Below are 22,215 nucleotides of genomic sequence, written 5' to 3'. Positions count from 1 at the left end.
AAAAATGTTTTTAACGTTGTTTTGTTTTAATGTATTTTAAGGTCTTTTTATGATGTTTTAAAGTGTTTTTTAGCATTTCTGTTGCCGCCCTGGGCTCCTGCTGGGAGGAAGGGCGGGATATAAATCAAATAATAAATAAATAAATAAATAAATAATAGTAATGGGGGACTTCAATTACCCCGATATCTGTTGGGAGAAAAATTCTGCCAAATATAGCTCCTCCAAGAAATTCCTGGCTTGTGTTGGAGATACCTTTCTCCTACAGAAAGTGGAGGAAGCCACTAGAAAGTTGGCTATCCTTGACCCAGTTCTAACCAATAGAGATGACTTAGTGGATGAGGTAGAAATTACGGGAACTCTGGAGGAAAGTGACCATGTTATACTAGAGTTCTTGATTTTAAAGGAAGCAAAAGCTGAGAGTAGCCACGCATGTACCCTGGACTTCAGGAAAACTGATTTCAGTAAACTCAAAACAATTTTAAGTAAGGTCCCATAGGAAGCCACCCTGATGAGAGAAGGAGTCCAAGTTGTGTGGGAGTTTCTAAAAAAATAAATTCTAAAAGCACAATTGCAAACAATTCCAACAAGGCAAAAATATGGAAGACAGCAGAAGAAGCCAATGTGGTTTCACAAAAAGCTTATAGATGACCTGAAAACAAAAAGGGCACATACAGGAAGTGGAAAGAAGGCCAGGCTACAAAGGAAGAGGACAGACAGATAGCACGGAATTGCAGGGATGGCATCAAGAAGGCTAAAGCTAAGAATGAACTTTGGTTAGTGAGGGATCCTAAAAGCAACAAAAAAGCTTTCAGGTACATCCATACTAAAGGACAGAGAAAATAATGGTACAGCTACTCAACGAGGATGGCAAACGGGTAACAGATGGCAAAGAAAAGGGAGAAGTGCTTAATTCCTACTTTGGCTCACTGTTTTCCCAAAAGAGGGTCTATGATCCTCTTGGCAAACGTGAGGGGGCAGGATTGCAGCTTGAGAGTGATAGACAAATGGTTAAGGAATACCTAATCACTTTGAACGAGTCCAAATCTCCAGGGCATGATGAACTACATCCTAGAGTATTGAAGGAAGAACTCTCAGAACCGCTGTCTAGTATATTTGTGAAATTGTGGAGAATGGGTGAAGTGCCAGATGACTGGAGGAGGGCTAATATTATCCCTATCTTCAAAAAGAGCAATCTGGGAATTACAGACCAGTCAGCCTGACATCAATGCCTGAGAATATTCTGGAACAAATTATAAAGCAGTCAATCTGTAAGCCCCTTGAAAACAATGCAGTGATTACCAGAAGCCAGCATGGATTTGTCAAGGACAAATCTTGCCAGACTTGTCTTATCTCATTTTTTGATCAGGTAACTTCCTGGTAGGATATGGGAATGCTGTGGACCTAATATATCTTGACTTCAACAAAGGTTTTGACAAAGAGCCCCATGATTAGCAAGCTAGCTACATGTGGGCTGGATGGAACAACTATCAGGTGCATTCACAGTTGCCTACAGAATCATACTCAAAATGTGCTTATCAATGGTTCCTTCTCAAACTGGGGGCAAGTAAGGAGCTGGGTACCGGTCCTGGGCCCAGTGCTCTTCAACATTTTTATTAATGACTTGGATGAACAGGGACAGGAAATGCTTATCAAATTTGCAGATTATACAAAATTGGGAAGGATAGCTAATACCTTGGAAGACAGAAACAAAATTTAAAATGATCTTGATAGGCTGGAGCACTGGGCTGAAAACAGAATAAAATTGAACAGTGATAAGTACAAAGTTCTACACCTAGGAAAAAGAAACCAAATGCACAGTTAAAAGCTGGGGATACTTGGCTGAGCAATACTACATGCAAGAAGGAATTGTTGATCTAAAGCTGAATATGAGGCAACAGTGCAACGTGGCTGCAAAAAAGGCAGATGCTATTTTAGGCTGCATTAACAGAAGTATAGTTTCCAAATTGTGTGAAGTACTAGTTCCCCTCCATTCGGCACTGGTTAGGCCTCATCTTGAGTACTGTGTTCAGTTCTGGACACCATACATTAAGAAGGGTGCAGACAAACTGGAACAGGTTTAGAGAAAGGCAACAAGGATGATCAGGAGACTGGAAACAAAGCCCCATGAGAGATGGAAAGAACTGGCCATACTTAGCCTTCAGAGTGTTAGCATTGTTCAAGTACTTGAAAGGGTGTCACACAGAGGAAGGCCAGAATCTCTTCTTGATCATCCCAGAGTGCAGGGCACAGAATAATGGAATCAAGTTACAGGAAGCCAGATTTCAGCTGAACATCAGGAAAAAGTTCCTAACTGTTAGAGTGGTACAACAATGGAACCAATTAACTAGGGAGGTGGTGGGCTCTCCAACCCTAGAGGCATTCAAGAGGCAGCTGGACAGCAACCTGTCAGGTATGCGTTAATTTGGATTCCTGCATTGAGCTGGGGGTTGGACTTGATGGCCTTATAGACCCCTTCCAACTCTACTATTCTATGATTCTATATTCAACATACTACTAAGGTGAATGTTCAGTCAGCACAAGGATTTTTCCTTGCATGCAACATTCTCCCCCTCTTCCTCCCCTCCATGCCCCCTAAATCTGTTCTGAGATACTCCCCAGCCCTCTGGAGCAGATTTGGGGATAGGGTGCATGCTGGGGGAGGAGATGGAGGAAATCCTGTTGTGCTAGCACAAGTATGTAGTTGAACATTATCCAAGGTCTAGCTCTGGTAAGCCTGTCTCAGGGCAAAGGAATATAAGCAAGGCTAAGAGGATGGATGTCGATTCCAAGAGTGAGTGGTTGCCCCAAGAATCCAACTCAGGACAGAAAAATAAAACTTGTTTAGTTGTAATACTTTAATAATGTTGAGAGCCAACAAAAGGTATGTGACTATTATGCCATGCCATGCCCATCTACACTGCTCCCCCAGAGATCCTGCCACCTCCAAGGGTCCATCCTAGCTGCTTCATACCACAAACTTGTTCTTCATCAGGGAACCGCTCTTGGTGGCAGTATCTGCATGAGCCTGATAACCAATTACGACTTTTGAGGACAGGCCCAGGCGCTCCTTGTATACACGCCTGAAAAGAAAAAAAAATTTAAGCAAATCCTTCTGTGACCTGCCTGCCTATATTTATCATACCATGGATAGCTGACTACCTTAGCTCATATCTTTTCTGTAGCCATCTCTAGCATACAGTCATAATCCATTCCAATGGAAGGGCCTAGGCTCCTAGAGACTTCCACAACCCTCTTCCATGTGTGGCTGGCTCAGCTAATGCATAAAGGCTTCAAATGCTCTTTAAAAAAAACAAAGTAAGACACCCCCTTAGTAACCTTATTCATGTTTAACTATGCAAACATGTTCTGCATTACAAAAGGTGGTTGGCATTAGTCCTCTTATATGTGTCTCAGCATTTCACGCCCACAGCACAAGAAAAGGAGCTGTTAGTTACCCAATATGAATGACCCCATCCCGGTTCTCTGCCTCTTGAGTCCAAATTGCAATCTTGTCCCCCTTGGCACGGATGTTGATGACCGCCCCACATACATCTTCACTGTAGTCATCGAACATCTCTCCAATCAGGCACAGCAGCTACACAGAAACAGCAAGAGGAAAATCCATGAAGTGCACAGAGAACCAGATGCAAGCATTTGCATGAGGTACTACAGTTAAATGCAGTGGGCAAGATTTCGCCTCATAAGGGCCTTTAAGCACGGCTTGGGAAGGACCAGAGTGCATAGCTCGACTCAGAGGCCCCAGCAAACATCAGAAGAACCAGGGTGAGGAGAAGAAATAGGAAAGGCCGCCTGAGCAAATAGACACAATATAGCCTTTCCTCTCCCCTTCCATCTCATGGTGTCATGTGGTGCAGGTCACTCTGAACACAATCAGCCAGGCTTTGCCAACCTGGTGCCCTCCAGATGCTTTGGAGTACAACTGCTGTGCTGGCTTGGGCCAATGGAAGCTGTAATCCAAAACATCTGGAGGGCACCAGGCTGGCATAGGCTGCAGTAAGCCATAATAGACTCAGCTGGGAATAGGAACTAATGAAGGAGGACCACTTTGGGGAGCACTCCCACCTGCCCAAGAGACAACAGGACAAACTTTATGCCCAGCCCAGAAGCATGGCCAGAAACCAGGCCAATGCCACATTTCAGAAAGAAGAAGCAAACACCCAGAGCTTCCTCCTTACTTACAGTCTCCAACCAGAAACGGTCAAGCTCCGTATGTCGCTGCTGCTTGGCCAAGGTGATAAGCCAACGCCCACCACGCTTATTCCGGTTATCTTCCCACATTGGCTCAATGCCATCCTGCCAGGAATGCATCATCTCAATACATGGAGGTCCCTCTCTCACACACACAGCTGCATGAAGTTGTAAGACATTCTTATTCCACCACAATGCACTCTATTCCCAACAAGCCATATCTAGTTCTGGGGCCTATGGCAAAGCCCATACAACAAGAAACCCTGCAACTGCAGTTTGAGACGCTCATCCTTATACTCACCTCCTCACAGGAAACACAATATTAACTGAACAGGGGGAACTGGGAACTTCTTGACATATGAGACTTACCTTGAAAAGGGAATAGTCACAGCCAGAGGTCAACTTGCTGGCCAGTTGGATATGGCTATACAGGCTGCAGTCGCAAGGAGAGAAGACAGACATGTCAGAAACAGAGTGGGTGGGTTTGAGTAAGAAACCCATTGCTCCTGATGTTGATGCAAGGTGCCTTGCATGAGCAGCACCAAAGCAGGTGACTCACCCTGGAAACAGTCCTGAGAGCCATTTCACTAATTCCAGGAACACGCCACTGGACACTTGGCTCCCTGAGAGCTCCCTGCAGCACCTACTTATTTCAACCACTTTTAAACATACAAGTGCTGCATGTAGGGCAATTCTTAAGCATATAGATACAAATAGACGTTTTTAAAAATGGATGGACTGAGGTGGAGAACCCAGCTCCCATCATTCCTGTTCATGCTGGCTAGGGCTGATGGCAGTTAGGAGTCCAACAACATCCAGAGGGCCACACATTCTCCACCCTTGGCTCTCAATCCCACAATGGTCTTTTTCTTCAAGGGAAACTGTTACAGGGACTGGTATGCACTCACGCCCAGAAGTCTTCTACAGTATCAAATTTGGTGACAAGCCGCAAGTTCTCCTGCCAGGTCTTGCTCTTGTCATTTTTGAAAAACCACAGGGCCCACCTATAGAGATGAAGAGGGGGCAAAATTAAGCCACTAGCTGCAAAGATAAGCACTCCCCTAAGTGAAGTTCTGTGTGCAAGCATACAGCAGCACATCTTGCCACAAGTCTGAACACTGCCTGTTCTACCTGGAAAGTGATGCCTTGCACTCATCTTAGTCCAAATTTGATTAGACCCACTAACAGGACAAACTTAGTTAGGATGTGGATTTTAAGGTGAGATATGAATTACCAATGATACACACTGGATTTTTTTCAGCCGCTCGAGACAGAATCCAGAAACTCTCTCCCTCTCTCAGTGAAGGGGTGAGGGAAAATAAAGAGGGGTTACTTCAAGAGATAATGGTGGGAGATTCAGGACAGGTAAAGGGAAGCACTTCACACAGCTCATAGTTTAACTGTGGAATTTGTTCCCCACAAGGGCCAGTGACGGCCACCGACTTGGATGCCTTTAAAAGATTAGACAAATTCATGGAGGATAAGGCTCTCAGTGGCTACTAGTCACAATGGCTATGCTCTGCCTTCATAGGCAGAGGCAGTATGCTTCCAAATACTGATTGCTGGAAAACACGGGAGGGGAGAGTGCTGTTTGCACTTAAGTCCTGTTTGTTGGCTTCCCACGGGCAACAGGTTAGCCACAGTAAGAACAGAATGCTGGACTAGATGTGCCTTTGTTCTGATCCAGCAGGGCTCTTTTAAGCACAAGACAGTTAGGTTCCCCTCTCCCCAGTTAGAAGAAGAGGAGCACAAACAGTTAAGGTGAGAGTAAAGATTTTTCCATGTTTAACAGCAATGATTTCTGGAAACACACATTAGCATCCCAAGTGTTCCTTGAAAGCAAAAACAGAAAGGATTTCTGGGCAATAAATATCTGCTGTATCAGAGCACAGCTTTCTTAGCCACATGTACCTTTCTTAGCCCTATTCTTAATTCTTAATATTCTTAATGTTTTAAATTGTCTTAGTATTTTAAGTGTATGTTTCATGGTTTTAATGTTACAAATAGTTTAATTCTATTTTAATTGTATATTTTTGTATGTTTTTTATCTATGTGTAGTTTTTATTTGTAAGCCGCCCTGAGTTCCAGTTTTGGAAAAAGGGCGGGGTAAAAATAAAGAGTAATAATAATAACATGTGGATGCACCTAGCGAGGAAATTTTGGTTAACAGCCACCAAGCAAGGAAAGTTAGTATTTCTCTCTCCAACAGTAGAGGCATTCAAGAGGCACCTGTCGGGATGCTTTAATTTGGATTCCTGCATTAAGCAGGGGTTGGACTTGATAGCCTTACAGCCCCTTCCAACTGTACTATTCTATGATTTTGTGATACATTATTGCACTGGAAGGGCAATGCAAAGAGGGCAAGAGCTATAGAAATGGGAGATCAGTACAATTTGTAGCCCAATACATTTTGCTGCTCTGCTAGTACCTGTTCTGCAGGGGGTGCTTGCCAAAGTGTTCCACAGCCACCTCTCCTCTCCTGGCCTTGTGCATCCGCTGCTCTTCACGAGGACTTGCCTGGCATTTGAATAAGTGGACAGTGCATTACAAGAGGCATTACAGGCCCCTCATGCAAATTTGTCAGGGGTATGTGGTCCCTGGCCTGTACAGGCTTCAACAGGCTGGGCAAAGAACCAAGGCAGACATTACAAGGGGGTCAGAGAGAAGGACTGTTCCTGCAACAAAGCATTAGAGGGAGAAAAAAAAGAAGACGACAAAGAACTACTATCTACTGAGGAATGAGGTATCTTATGGATTTTGTTCTCATGATCTCTTTCAGGGGCAGGAATAAAGGCCGGGGTGGGGAGAACCATTATAAATTGAGAAAACTAGGGTTGCCAGGTGTCCAGTTTTTGCCTGGAGCCTCTGGTTTTGGGGGGTGCTGTCTGGATTTCTGGGTGAGTCACCTTAATTTCCGGACTCTTAGCTTTCATTTTAAAAAAATTAAGTTTCTAGATGGTCTGGTTCAAAAGATATAAATGAAATGTCAGTCTCCCCCCCCCACAACTTCTGTTAGTTCTGACTGCTCTAATCCCTGCCCTTTCAGGTTTTTAGCTAATAAGTGAAGTCAGGGTTGTGATTGACAAGATTTGTTGATCCCCAGGCAATACCTAAACCCACAGTTTCCATTTCCTGCTCGGCTCACACCAGGGATTCAGTAAATATATAGCTTTCAGCAGCATAAAGAGTACTTTCTCTGTACAGGATTCGGACTTGCTTCTGAGTAAACATGCATAGGATTGCACTACTACAGAAGAGCACAGCAGGATCTTGGTAGGCATAAAAGTGTACATGCAGGGGTTTTTTAATTACTTGCAAAAATGGCATATTATACATTTTATCTTTCAAATAATTTTTGAATAGAAGTTTTAAAAAGTATACATTCTGCAGTGTTACACTTTTCTAATTAAGGAGCCAAACAAATTTAAATTTTACTGGACTGTTGAAGAGGGCAGTTTATATGTCTTATTCATAACCTGTTTTGAAAACCTTCCTAATATGAATTTTTCTGGGAGTAAAGCTGCAATGTTAATTCCACATACCTGGGAGTTAATTCCATTGAATTCAGTAGGACTTACTTTTGAGTAGGCATGGTTAGGATTGTGCTGAAAATTAATAGGACTTTTGAGTGAACATAAAAAAGGATTGTGTTGTAAATCTCTCTCCCACCCCTCCGATCCTTCTTTTTTTAGCAGTTAGGCAGGGCTTACTTACTGCTTTTATGTGGCAGGAAACTAATACTTATTTTTTTTAAAAAATGTTCTGCAATGGCCAACTGATGTTGACGACAAACTATTATATTGGGTGCATGTATTTTTACATCTCCAGTGTGTGTGTATGTGGAATATTTCCAACAACCTTGTGAGATAGGGTTGGAAACCAAGGCAGCTCACAACAAGAAATAAATCCCTTTAAAATCTAATAACCATAACAGAAGTATAAAACAGTTGCAAAACAGCTCAACTTGGCATGATTCTGAATTTTTGATTGCGAGAGTGAAGTTCCTTATCACTGAATCACAGTCCTATGCATGCTTCCCTGTCTGAGTAATGCCTATTGAATACATTGGGACTTGCTTCTTAGTAAACATGCATAGGAATGCACTATCAATATCTTTACAGGTTGTGTAAATCATAAACATCTTTGACATTCATGCTTATATAAATATTTCTTCATACTATGTCTTGATATGTATCTGATTTCACACTATAGTTGTAATTATTATTTGTTGTTGTTATGTGCCTTCAAGACGATTACGACTTATGGAGACCCTATGAATCAGTAACCTCCAATAGCATCTGTTATAAACCACCCTGTTCAGATCTTGTAAGTTCAGGTCTGTGGCTTCCTTTATGGAATCAATCCATCTCTTGTTTGGCCTTCCTCTTTTTCTGCTCCCTTCTGTTTTTCCCAGCATATATTTTCTAGTGAATCATGTCTCCTCATTATGTGTCCAAGTATGATAGTTTCTCATTTTGGCTTCTAGTGACAGTTCTGGCTTACTTTGTTCTAACACCCAATTATTTGTCTTTTTCGCAGTCCATGGTATGAGCAAAGCTCTCCTTCAACACCAGATTTCAAATGAGTTGATTTTTCTCTTATCCACCTTTTTCACTGTCCAACTTTCACATCCATACGTAGAGATCAGGAATACCATGGTCTGAATGATCCTGACTTTAGTGTTCAGTGATACATCTTTGCATTTGAGGACCTTTTCTAGTTCTCTCACAGCTGCCCTCCCCAGTCCTAGCCTTCTTCCTGATTTCTGGCTGTTCAGCTATAGTCCTGCTTTTGTGCTTTCCTCTTTAACTTTCATCAGCATTCCTTTCAAATCATTACTGGTTTCTGCTGGTAGTATGGTATTGTCTGCATATCTTAAATTATTGATATTTCTCCCTCCAATTTTCACACCTCCTTCACCTTGGTCCAATCCAGCTTTCCGTATGATATGTTCTGCGTATAGACTGAACAAATAGGGTGCTAAATACACCCGTCTCACACCCTTTCCAATTGGGAACTAATTGGTTTCTCCATATTCTGTCCTTACAGTAGCCTCTTGTCCAGAGTATAGAATCATAGAATAGTAGTTGGAAGGGGCCTACAAGGCCATCGAGTCCAACCCCCTGTTCAATGCAGGAATCCACATCAAAGCATTCCTGACAGATGGCTGTCCAGCTGCCTCTTGAATGCCTCCAGTGTCGGAGAGCCCACTACCTCTCTAGGTAATTGGTTCCATTGTCGTATGGCTCTAACAGTTAGGAAGTTTTTCCTGATGTCCAGTCGAAATCTGTCTTCCTGCAACTTGAGCCCATTATTCCGTGTCCTGCACTCTGGGATGATCGAGAAGAGATCCCGGCCCTCCTCTATGTGACAACCTTTCAAGTACTTGAAGAGTGCTATCATATCCCTCAGTCTTCTCTTCTCCAGGCTAAACATGCCCAGTTCTTTCAGTCTCTCTTCATAGGGCTTTGTTTCCAGTCCCCTGATCATCTTTGTTGCCCTCCTCTGAACCCGTTCCAGTTTGTCTGCATCCTTCTTGAAGTGCGGAGACCAGAACTGGATGCAGTATTCAAGATAAGGCGTAACCAGTGCTGAATAGAGGGAAACTAGTACTTCGCGCGGTTTGGAAACTATACTTCTGTTAATGCAGCCTAATATAGCGTTTGCCTTTTTTGCAGCCACATCACACTGTTGGCTCATATTCATGTGATCAACGACAACTCCAGGATCCTTCTCACATGTCGTACTGCTGAGCCAAGTATCCCCCATCTTATAACTGTACATTTGGTTTCTTTTTCCTAAGTGCAGAACTTTGCATTTGTCCCTGTTGAATTTCATTCTGTTGTTTTCAGCCCAATGCTCCAGCCTATCAAGGTCCCTTTGAATTTTGTTTCTGTCTTCCACGGTATTAGCTATGCCCCCCAATTTTGTATCATCTGCAGATTTGATAAGCATGCTCTGTACCTCCTCATCCAAGTCGTTAATAAAAATGTTAAAGAGCACTGGGCCCAGCACCGAGCCCTGTGGTACCCCACTCGTAATAGGTTGCTCATCAGAACAATCAGATGCTGTGGGACTTCCCGGAAGGATTGCTCCGCCTGTGGCTGCCTCTGAGATGAGCTCTGTCTCAGAGGAAGCTTTTTTCAGTTTAAAATCAGTCAAAAGGGAACTTTGACTGGTATAAATGTTCTCCCAGGCAAGGGTGAACCGAAGAGATTATCCACAGAAACTTAGTTGGGCTGTCGGTGGCTGGAATTGATCAGGAATTCCCTGGGAAAAGAAGGCATACCTAGCAGCCGAGGACGGAGTTAGGACTTCCAGCAAGCTGGGCTGAAAAAAGCGAGACGTTTTTTCTTTTAAACGATCCACAACGGGCGAGCTTTCTTCTGTCTAATCTTATCATTTGGCTTAAATTACTACAGTAAAAGAGATTTGTTTAAGAATCAGAAATCAAGATACCTGGGTGAGTTACACTTCTCTCTTTTATACAAGGAATTAAGGAGGAGGAAAGAAAATTTAAAAAGCTTATCTTATTTTTTATGGCAAAAAGCTGGCCTGAATTTCAATCAATCTTTATTGCGGCCAAAGGCCCATATAACAGGATTAATTACAAAAAGAAGGGTTATAAAATACATATTTGGAATTCCGACATACTAGGACCTTAAAAATCTTCAAGATTAAAATGCATAACAAACGTGAAGTTATGTCTCGCATAGTACTTTTCCCGCTGGCTATATTTCATAATCATATGAAGAAAGGGGGTCCTTCATCATGATAAATGTGGGATTAGGGCTAAACCCAGGGCTGGGTTAAATAATAAGCTGTTTGTTTTAGTGGTTACGTCTAAGAGGAATCATATCGTGGAGTGATGATATGAATTATTGGAGTTAATGTACTAACATTGGAGGATACTCCAGTAGCTTGTATTGAACCTGGGGAAGGATTTAATTTTATCGTTTGGCTTTTAGTTGGGGAACCCAATTCTTCAGGATATAGATAACGCATCGCGAGCCAAGAGGCACTGGTTGTTTGCTTAGCTGTACCCAGAATCGGGTCGTAATTTTGGGGTCTAAGTAGCTCGCTTTCCTTAGTATCAGTTATAGACCTGTTTTTATTACATGGGAGGGGGTCAGCTCTGTTTGGATCAGAACAGCGCTTTGTTAGGAGGGGGAGGGAGAGGTCTTCGTAGTCTGGAGCCTCCGACCCGCAAGACTGAAATTGGGCTTGGGCCAGGGGGTTAGTAGGGGTGGAGTATTTCTGGTTACTCTTTCTACGGGTGTATGACTGAGATCGAAATCTATCTTTCTTTGAATGTGAAGAGGGATGATTAAGGGATGAATTAGAAGAGGCCTTATTTACTTGAGTACTCTGTCTAGCAGGGGATAGCTGAGACCGGGATGTTTCTTTCCTTAATTGTGAAAAGGAATGTTTAAAAAGTGAATTAGGGGAAGCCTTATTTACAAAATAGCGTTGTATCCAGATACCATGAGTGTAAAAGTCTTCCCTGATTTTGTAAATCCACTCAGCAATGTGTGTCGATTGAAAGGTAATGATGGTGCGTCTTTCCGGAAAATGCGAATAGAAGTGAGACACATGCTTGACGCAGTTGTTAGATGAGATGTTCGGGAGATAAAGTTTAAGGTAAGATTCAAAAAGTTGTTTTATTGATGTAGTTGACCTCTGTTCCAACGACGAAGTTAGAAAGGTTACTGCTAGTTTGTCTCTTGTGAGTTGTAAATTCCAATTTGAAACGTTACAGTGGTTGTCCGAAAGTCTGTGAGTGCCTAGGGGTTTGTTAATATCCGGGCTCCTGATTCCATATTTGGACTTTTCAGAACAAGGCTCTCTTAAAAAATTTGCATTCCCCAGTAAGGGGCTAGACTTATTTAAATGGAGAGAAGTATTTTTTGTAACTGTTTTTGTTTTACAGTCTTGCGGAAGGGAATGCTGAGATTTAGTTGAAGCGTCTAGTAGCTTATATAAGGGGTTAAAATTCATTTTCTTTGTTAGGGCAGGCTTTAAGTTCTTTATGTTCTTTGTTTTCTTCATTTTGTTAACTCTCCGAGCAGTCTGGTGTGATGAGTTAATGTTTTTAACTTTCGATTTTGGTTTCCTTATCAAGGAGTTTCGAGAATCTTGGGTGACTGAGGTGGAGTTGGGGGACATTTGTTTCTCCATCAGGAATAGTCCCATAGATTTAGTCAGAGTGGTAAGTAGACTGTTCGTTTCGGTTATGTAAGCTTTTATCAAATTAAGTTCTTCTGTTACAGCTATTCCCCATCCCAACGACAGCAAGTTCAAGCCTTCCAGGCTCTGCTGTGTTGAAGGATTAATTTTGGGGTAGTTCTCTGAAGAGGCAATCCTGGAATCTTGGGGCACATTAGTGTCATCTATAGTTAAAATTTCAGAGGGAAGCTCTTCGTCCTTCTGTGTTGGGATGCAGCCAAAGCCTGCATCCTGAAGTTCTTCAGCGAGGCTTTTAGTGCCGATATCCTCCTTAGGTGGGTTGATGGTTAATTGGTGGTCTAATGACCAGTCATGAAGGTTAGTCGGCTGTGGATGGTCATTTGAGTTATTTATTGATATATCCGGAGGGTAAGGAGAAGTAGAATTTGGTAGGCAAGGTTGGATTATTTTGGGTTGAGCTGGTTCAGGGGGGATTTTCCCTTCCCCCAAGGAGATGCCTAACTCCTGGCATTTTTTCCTGGTAAAGATCATTGTGTAATCATCAGCATAAGCCTTAAAATGGATGGCAGTAGCACAGTTCGGTCCGTTTGGATGGCTGCGTTAATCACAAGGTAAGTAAATAAACTTTTCACTCTGCTAGTAAAGGGGTTTATGAATTAGTCCTAAGTATATAGCATTTATTTAGATGTTCTAAGGCATGGACATAGATATTTCACTTCAGTGTCCCATTTTTCTTGCTCCTTAGTTATACGTTCTGCTTAAGGAAGTCAGTTTGATATCTTAAATACAGCTATGTTTAGGCTTTGAAGTGAAGATTATAGTGCTGGGGAAATCGCCAAGTCTTTAAACTTCATGCCGTCTCTATTTCCATGAAGCTACTAGAGTTAAAGGGTTTAAAAATTATGAGCTAAGGGAGGAAAGATATCGAGCCGGAAAAAAAGCGTCTTACCGGGACCGGAACCGGATACCCCCCCCTCCTGAATTTGGAAACTATGAAGATTAAAACGGATGAGGGGCAACTTACCCGAAGAGAAAATCTGATTTAGATGATTATTTGATTGATATATGTCTGGGACTACTTTTTCTTGGACTACTTTCTTTAGACGAATCTGCTGTTCGTGTATGTTACTAATTGTTTGGCGCTGTGAACCAAATTTGTTTTGCATTCTTGGACATGCGGGAGATAAGAACTGTGCTGGCCAGATGATGTCAACAGGCCTGGAATATTAACTCCCTTATTGCTGGAAAAAGAAGCAAATTACTCTTTGCTTGGGAATTGTGGCTATATTGGAAATTTGAAGGGTTTTTTCTTCGGCTTTAAGAATGACAATCAAAGAAGTGGCAGAGACCCTGGATGTACCCCTGGAAGGGTTTTCCCCTCTGGATATGTTTCAGAAGATAATGGATGAGATTAAGATAACGAAACAAGAACTGGGACAGAGTAGACAAGAGATGGCAACTGAATTTGGTAAAGTGAAACAGGAGCTGAAAGAAATAAAGGATTATATGAGAAAAAAAGCAGATGGACAAGCAATAGAAGATGAAAAAGAAATTAAAGGGAAGGAGCAAATTCTGGAGACTGGATCAGATATATCAAATGTGGAATTGGAAAAAGATTTGGACTTTATGGCAAAAATTAAAGGGAGGATGCAAGTCCTGGAGATTGGAACAGATATATCAAGTGTGGAACTGGAAAAATATTTGGAGTTTGTGGATCCTGGAGATAAAGATTACTGTTTGGAATTCGGCGTCCCTGGAGAAATTGATGAAGATATCAGAGATAAAGCTATTAATGTTTCAATGGAATTTCTGGACTGGAATGATTTGATGGAACTTGAAATAGAGAAAATTTATAGAATTAATTCCAGATATGTGACAATGGAAAAACTCTCAAGAGATGTGCTAGTGCATTTCGTAAAAAAGAGGAATAGAGATATGACTTTACAACAATATTCCAGCAACGCATTCAGAATTGATGGCAAGGAAATATTTGTGATGAAGGAAATTCCCATCAGACTCTTACTATATGACTATGACTATGACAGCAAGATTATTAAGAACATAAGAACATAAGAAGAGCCTGCTGGATCAGGCCAGTGGCCCATCTAGTCCAGCATCCTGTCCTCACAGTGGCCAACCAGGTGCCTGGGGGAAACCCGCAAGCAGGACCCGAGTGCAAGAACACTCTCCCCTCCTGAGGCTTCCGGCAACTGGTTTTCAGAAGCATGCTGCCTCTGACTAGGGTGGCAGAGCACAGCCATCATGGCTAGTAGCCATTGATAGCCCTGTCCTCCATGAATTTGTCTAATCTTCTTTTAAAGCCGTCCAAGCTGGTGGCCATTACTGCATCTTGTGGGAGCAAATTCCATAGTTTAACTATGCGCTGAGTAAAGAAGTACTTCCTTTTGTCTGTCCTGAATCTTCCAACATTCAACTTCTTTGAATGTCCATGAGTTCTAGTATTATGAGAGAGGGAGAAGAACTTTTTTCTATCCACTTTCTCAATGCCATGCATAATTTTATACACTTCTATCATGTCTCCTCTGACCTGCCTTTTCTCTAAACTAAAAAGCCCCAAATGCTGCAACCTTTCCTCGTAAGGGAGTCGCTCCATCCCCTTGATCATTCTGGTTGCCCTCTTCTGAACCTTTTCCAACTCTATAATATCCTTTTTGAGATGAGGCGACCAGAACTGTACAGAGTATTCCAAATGCGGCCGCACCATAGATTTATACAAGGGCATTATGATATCGGCTGTTTTATTTTCAATACCTTTCCTAATTATCGCTAGCATGGAATTTGCCTTTTTCACAGCTGCCGCACACTGGGTCGACATTTTCGTCGTGCTGTCCACTACAACCCCGAGGTCTCTCTCCTGGTCGGTCACTGCCAATTCAGACCCCATGAGCGTATATGTGAAATTCAGATTTTTTGCTCCAATATGCATAATTTTACACTTGTTTATATTGAATTGCATTTGCCATTTTTCTGCCCATTCACTCAGTTTGGAGAGGTCTTTTTGGAGCTCTTCGCAATCCCTTTTTGTTTTAACAACCCTGAACAATTTAGTGTCATCAGCAAACTTGGCCACTTCACTGCTCACTCCTAATTCTAGGTCATTAATGAACAAGTTGAAAAGTACAGGTCCCAATACCGATCCTTGAGGGACTCCACTTTCTACAGCCCTCCATTGGGAGAACTGTCCGTTTATTCCTACTCTCTGCTTTCTGCTTCTTAACCAATTTCTTATCCACAAGAGGACCTCTCCTCTTATTCCATGACTGCTAAGCTTCCTCAGAAGCCTTTGGTGAGGTACCTTGTCAAACGCTTTTTGAAAGTCTAAGTACACTATGTCCACTGGATCACCTCTATCTATATGCTTGTTGACACTCTCAAAGAATTCTAATTATTCTATTATGGGTGCAAGGATGGAAGTTGGAAGATGGAATTAACACTAATAATGGAAAAATGGCTATTGAAATTACTGGACCTAGCAGACTTGATGAGATGGATTAATTGACTTTTTTTTTTTTTGGAGAAAAATCGATGGATATATTTCTCAAGGAGTGGAAACCTCTTTTTGACTTTTTGTGGAAAGAATAAAGTGATGTTAATGAGATTTGATGATTAATTAAGATAACTACTAGAGGAAAGTGATTTTTTAATATATTAAGAGACAGGTTTGTTATATATCATAGACCTATAACTGATCTGCGACAAATCGGAAGTCAACATTTTATTTTATTGTTTAATTTGTTTCTTTTTTGTTTTGTTTTGTGTTTGAAAATTTGAATAAAATTAATGATAAAAAAAAGAACAATCAGATTCTGTGGCACCCCTATTTCCTTTATAGCATTCCATAGTTTTTCATGATCTACGCAGTCAAAGGCTTTGCTGTAATCTATAAAGCACAGGGTTATTTCCTTCTGAAATTCCTTGGTTCGTTCCATTATCCAACGTATGTTTGCGATATGATCTTTGGTACCTTTTACCTTTCTAAATCCAGCTTGGACGTCTGGCATTTCTCGCTCCATACATGGTAAGAGCCTTTGTTGTAGAATCTTGAGCATTACTTTACTTGCATGGGATATTAAGGCAAAGTTCGATAATTACTGCATTCCCTGAGATCCCCTTTCTTTTGAATAAGGATGTATATTGTATACTGTATATTGTACATCATTTACAAATTATTATTTCCTCTACATTTTAAGTGTGCCCTTCTTCCTTGAGGTGGTTATGGTCCCCCCGTTGTTTTCACCCTGAGGGGCAGATTAGGCTGAGAGATGGTATGTAGCCCATGATCACTCAGTAAACTTTGTAGCTTATTTTCATTTTAAAATTTAATTAAAATGATTTATATGCAGGCAAGGTTTATGAAGTAATGCAGATCCACACAATACATTTAAAGCACATTCAACTCTCATTTAAAGCACATGACTTCCCCCAAAGAATCCTGGGAAGTGTAGTTTCCCCCTCACAGTTATAGTTCCCACCACCCTTAACAAACTACAGTTCCCATGATTCTGTGGTGGGATTCGTGTGCTTCTAATGTATGCCGAATTTGCTTTAAATGCATGGTGTGAATCTGCCCTAGTATGCTGTGCATTCATTAGTGAATTGAAAAGAACAATTTTAAAAGATTTTTTTTAAACAGGGAAAGGGCTGTAGCTCAGCGGTAGGGCACATGCTTTGCATGCAAAGGTCCAAAATTCAAGAAGAGACTATTGCCTGGAATCCTGGAGAGCCAATGTTAGTCCATGTCATCAGTACTGAGCTAGATGGTACCAAATGGCCTGACTCAGTATAAAAGAGGAAAGACACCCAAGGGCCACAGTGACTCCAACATTTATTTATCTATTTTATTTACAACATTTATATACTGCTTTATTGTAAAAAACCTCAAAGCGGTTTATAGAAGGAATTAAAACAATACAATTATTGGTAAAAACAGTTAAAGACAGGTATTTAAAAACATTCAAAATAATAAAACCAACAATGAATTAAAAACAGATAAAAAAACATTGTAAGTCCTGTTGCGTTTGGTGGGGCTTAGTTCCTTAGTAAGTGTGTTTAGAATTGCAGCCTTCACAATTAAGAAAGTGGCTGAAAATCTGGAAATAACTATGTTTCAGAAAATAATGGATGAGATTGAGATAACGAAAATTGAATTGAGTAAAATGAAGCAGGAGATTAAAGATATAAGGGTCCCTGTGAGAGAGGTGACCCTGGAAGGGGTCCCTGTGAGAGAGGAGACCCCGGAGATTGGAACAGGGGTCCCTGTGAGAGAGGAGACCCTGGAGACTGGAATAGGGGTCCCTGTGAGAGAGGAGATCCCGGAGATTGGAACCAACGTGGAACAGGAACAAGATTTGGAGTCTATGGACTTTAGAAATAAAATCTATTGTTTGGAACTCAATGTTATCTCTGAAGAAATGAATGAAGATTCTAGAGATAAAGTTATCAATGGCATGGATAATCTTCTGGACTGGAATGATGTGATGGAGCCCAATATAGAGAAAATCTATGGAATTAACTGCAGCCATGTGACAATGGAAAAACTTTTAAGAGATGACCCAGTGTATTTTGAAAAAAAGAACAGAGATATGATTTTACAGCAGTATTTCAGCAACCTATTCAGAATGGATGGCAAGAAAATATTTGGGATAGAGGTAATTCCCATCAGACTCTTACTATATGACTATGGCTTTGACAGCAAGATTATTATGGAATACTGATAATGGAAGATTGGATATTGAAATTACTGGACTTAACAAGACTACTGAAGATGGAAGATGGAAAATGGAACTAATAGAGATAATAGAACAATGGCTACTGAAATTATTGAACCTAACAGATTCTGATGTGATGGATTAATTGAAATGTTTATTTTGACTATGGTTATGACAATAAGATTATCATAATTAGTAATGAGATGGATTAATCGATATGCTTATCTGGAAAAAAAAATTGATAGATATATTTCTTAAAGAATTGAAACCTCTCTTTGACTTTTTGTGGAAAGAATAAAGTAATGTTTATGAGATTTGATGATTAAGTAAGATAACTACTGGAGGAAAGTGATTTTATAATATGACTTAAGAGACAGGATTGTTATATATTATAGACTTATAACTGATTTGATCTTTGACAAATGGGAAGTCAATATTTTACTCTTTATTTTTTATTTTTGTTTTTTTTTTCTTTCTTTTTGTTTAACTATTTTTGATTTTGTTTTTTGTCTTTGAATGTTTTATGATTTTGTCTTGTATGTTTTATGAAAATCTGAATAAAAATTATTGAAAAAAAAAAGAATTGCAGCCTTCAGGGGGATCCATCTTTACTCTTGAGTGTTCCCATCTAACAACTCCACAACATTAGGCTTTCTTCCTACAACGGCCTTCTCGTGACTGGCCTGGCCAGAGGGCACTTAAACCCTACTTGCCAGAAGCAAGTAGGCTAGATTAAATGTTCCTTACCCAGGATCTCTAAGCAGGTGAGAAGGAATGATCTCATCACTTCAGCTGGACCTGGAAACTCCCCCATTCAGCTAAGATTTCTATCTTAATTTCTAATCGGAGATTTTTATTTTTTTTTAAGCGGTATGCTCCAAGCAACTGTGGTTGATGCTTAACCAGAGAGCTATTGCTAGTCAGGCGGTATATAAATTTAATAAATAATAATAAATAATAATAATAATAATTAATGTATCATGCTGAATGACATCACTAGGGCACGCCCCTGAAATCTCAGGGTTTGGGATGCCTCTGACCTGGCAACCCTAGAGGAAATCATGTAGCAAATATTGGGGGGGGTGCATTTTCCCAGGAATGCTAAAAATGAGTGTTTTCTCACAAAGCTTTTTGGGAAAAGCTTCACAAGAGTAGGAGGAGCTTTCCCAGCTTTACTCTGGTCCCAAGGAGGAGCACAACCAGCTTTCCAAGTGCTTAGGCCCAACTAGTTGACAATATCTGTGACAACGGGGCAGGGCCAGTGCCAGACATGCCAGGACCCTTGGGCACCAGCCTGCCCTGGGCCCCGGCACCCACACACACACCACACCCTTACTTTTCTCTTGGCGTGAATGCTGCCCGCACTGTGTGCGCATGTCTGCCATCAACGAAGATGGCAGCTGAGGCTTTCCTATGGGGCTGATGCCTCTGCTGCCATCTTGGTTGATGGCACGCATGCGTGCTACGCGTGTGCATACGTGCCATCAACCAAGATGGCAGCGATAGTAGCGGGGGTTCCTGGGAGCTCCCTCTCTGCAATCTGTGGCAGAGTTGGGAGCTGACGCTATCATGGAAGGGAGCGCTACCTACCCACCCTAACCTGGCCACCCTTTGGCGCCAGCCCTGCAAAGGGGCAAAACTCTATATGGAAGATGTCTGGCCAGCAGCAGCAGTGACCTTTAGCCTGCTGCAGGGGATGGGAGAGCGAGTTTTAAAAGGTCAGTTGCCAGACAGAGTCAGTGACAGGTAAAGTGTTGTTGAAGCTACCTTCTGCCCTTCCCCATGCACTTCATGACAACTGTGGTATAATGGCAGCCCTGCCAACCTCCAAGCTGTCCATCATGGTTTCACACAGACCCTCTCAGGGCAAATAAAGAATGCCACAGCATTATACTTTTTTAAAAGCAAATCAAAAACCAAAAATCATAAGGAGAAAGAACTTGCCAAGCCAAGCAGAGCTATCAAAGAAAGTTCACAGTTCCTTAAGAGAACCATGCAAATTATTTCCACAGACAAGTCCCATAAGCCAGGCTGTCTTGGCCATACTTGCAGTGTCCTCAAGGAACAGCATGAAAATCAGATACATAAGCAGGCACATTTAGGTCCTCCAGGGACTAAAGTTACCAGGGCCAATACATGGCAGATCTAGGAGGATTGACTACTTCTCCACTACTTTGCCTTGGAGTATTCCAGGCAGGGACTGTACAGCTTTAATAACTGCATAACAAGCAGAAAGTCACTAGGAGATGCTTCCCTCCCCCCAACCTGCAATATATAATGGGAAGAGCACCTCACACTCCTGTTAAAGGTATAAGAGTCTTGGAAGAAGCAGCCCTGGAAGCCACAGGCAGGTCTCCTACAAGTTATATGCATAGAAGGGGCTCACCACAAGCCAAGAGGAAAGTGGTAAACCTACTGGGGACTGGCATTCTGGGAGACTTGCCAGTAGGCATCCCATTCCTATGTGCACTTGGTCAGAGACGTCAGTCTCGCTGAATTCAAGACAGTTTGAATTCACAGGTAAAGGTGCACAGACAGAACAGCAGCCTTTGTGGGAAAAAGACCAACTTTGCATCAGAGACAAGATGTTCAGAATACTGAACAGAACAAACACACTGCTACAACCAGAGCAGCTTTCCCTCTCCTTCAGGGCCAATGAAAAATGGAAATAGACTGCCTTCCAGATGATCCAAACTTATAGCGACCCTATGAATAGGGTTTTCATGGTAAACGGTATTCAGAGGTGGTTTACCACAGCCTTCCTCTGAAGCTAAGGGCCAGTGACTGACCCAAATTCACCCAGTGAGCTTCATGGCTGTGGGGGGATTTGAACCCTGGTATCCCAGGTTGTAGTCCTACACTCTAACCACTATGCCACATTGGCTCTCTCAAGGTTAATAAAGTCCCTGAAAATTAGAAAAGGAGCCTTAGAGTGACATCTCTGTTTCCAAAACACAACCTCACATTTACAGGTTTATACCTTAGGAAGACAGAAGAGAACAGCACTTAGCAGAAACAGTCTGTGCTACTATTACTCACCATCATTGTTGTTACTGCCACTGCCTTCCAAGACAGTAAGTGGTCCCACCTCTTCAGAACTCCATTTTATCTCGAAGGCACCTTTGAGAACCGCCTTTAACCTAGAAACCTAACTTGTTAAAGAGCCAGGCCCTTCTTCCTTCATTCCTTCCAATGCCATGGCAGTCAACTGCATTTGTAGAAGCTGTAACTCTGGTCTCCCTCTTTAGGCCAAAACAGGTGACTTAAAGTAATTTGGCCCTGTGGCCCTTCAGATGTTTCTAGACTACAGCTCCCATCATGCCTTATTGGCCACGTTGGCTGGGCCTGATGGGAGTTGGATTCTAACAACTCTTGGAGGATCATAGGTTCCCAGTCCCTGTGCTAGATCATTTAAAAACTAAAACACAAACAAGACAAGGCCATCAGAGACTGTGTCCCAATGGAACCAAAGCGTTATGAAAAGCACAATCTCTAATAGGTAACAAAAGAATACATTGAAATAAGTTGTTTCAGTCCAAGTCCATGATGTAAGGGACAACTGTTGCTGAGGTCTGCAACTAGATGGGCTTGGTCCTGTCTTGCAATCTACCTAAACAAGCTTTAAAATCTTGCCTTGTAAGAGGCCATTTTTCATGTAAAATATTCCGGGTTCCATCAGTACTGGCTCTAGGTTTTATTTATTTATTTATTTTTATTATTTGATTTATATCCCACCCTTCCTCCCAGCAGGAGCCTAGGGCGGCAAACAAAAGCGCTAAAAACACATCAAAACATCATAAAAACAGACTTAAAATACACCAAAACAAAACAACTTTAAAAACATTTTTAAAAGCTTTAAAAACATCTTAAAAGATATTGTGTTTTTTTTTTTTTTTTTAAATATTAAAAAGCAATTCCAACACAGACACAGACTGGGATAGGTCCCAACTTAAAAGGCTTGTTGAAAGAGGAAAGTCTTCAAAAGGCACCGAAAAGATAACAGAGATGGCACCTGCCTAATATTTAAGGGGAGGGAATTCCATAGGGTAGGTGCCTCCACATCGAACTATTGCTTTAATATCCCATGCAA

At 41.6% G+C, this 22,215-nt stretch overlaps 1 protein-coding gene across 1 annotated transcript; it reads right to left on the bottom strand.

Moving 5' to 3' along the window:
• Positions 1-2,831: 2,831 nt before the first annotated feature.
• Positions 2,832-21,293, bottom strand: EIF4E1B (eukaryotic translation initiation factor 4E family member 1B). Its single transcript, XM_061621962.1, has 7 exons — positions 21,165-21,293; positions 6,638-6,726; positions 5,118-5,213; positions 4,579-4,642; positions 4,201-4,314; positions 3,456-3,595; positions 2,832-3,080 (listed from the first exon to the last, which is right to left on the bottom strand). Exons 1-7 carry the CDS (start codon positions 21,168-21,170, stop codon positions 2,966-2,968), a joined length of 624 nt encoding a protein of 207 aa, XP_061477946.1. The 5' UTR covers positions 21,171-21,293; the 3' UTR covers positions 2,832-2,965.
• Positions 21,294-22,215: the final 922 nt, after the last annotated feature.

The sequence above is a fragment of the Rhineura floridana genome, chromosome 3 (genome assembly GCF_030035675.1).
Source record: "Rhineura floridana isolate rRhiFlo1 chromosome 3, rRhiFlo1.hap2, whole genome shotgun sequence".
Taxonomy (NCBI): Eukaryota; Metazoa; Chordata; class Lepidosauria; order Squamata; family Rhineuridae; genus Rhineura; species Rhineura floridana.
The sequence above is the reverse complement of the archived record's forward strand: the minus strand, read 5'-3'. Positions and strand labels throughout refer to the sequence as shown.

Coding starts and splice junctions, on each gene's coding strand:
- EIF4E1B (XM_061621962.1), bottom strand. Junction 5,214..6,637: donor AAGCACCCCCTGCAGAACAG/GTACTAGCAGAG, acceptor TCATCTCTATAG/GTGGGCCCTGTGGTTTTTCA. Junction 4,315..4,578: donor GTGACTATTCCCTTTTCAAG/GTAAGTCTCATA, acceptor CATTCCTGGCAG/GATGGCATTGAGCCAATGTG.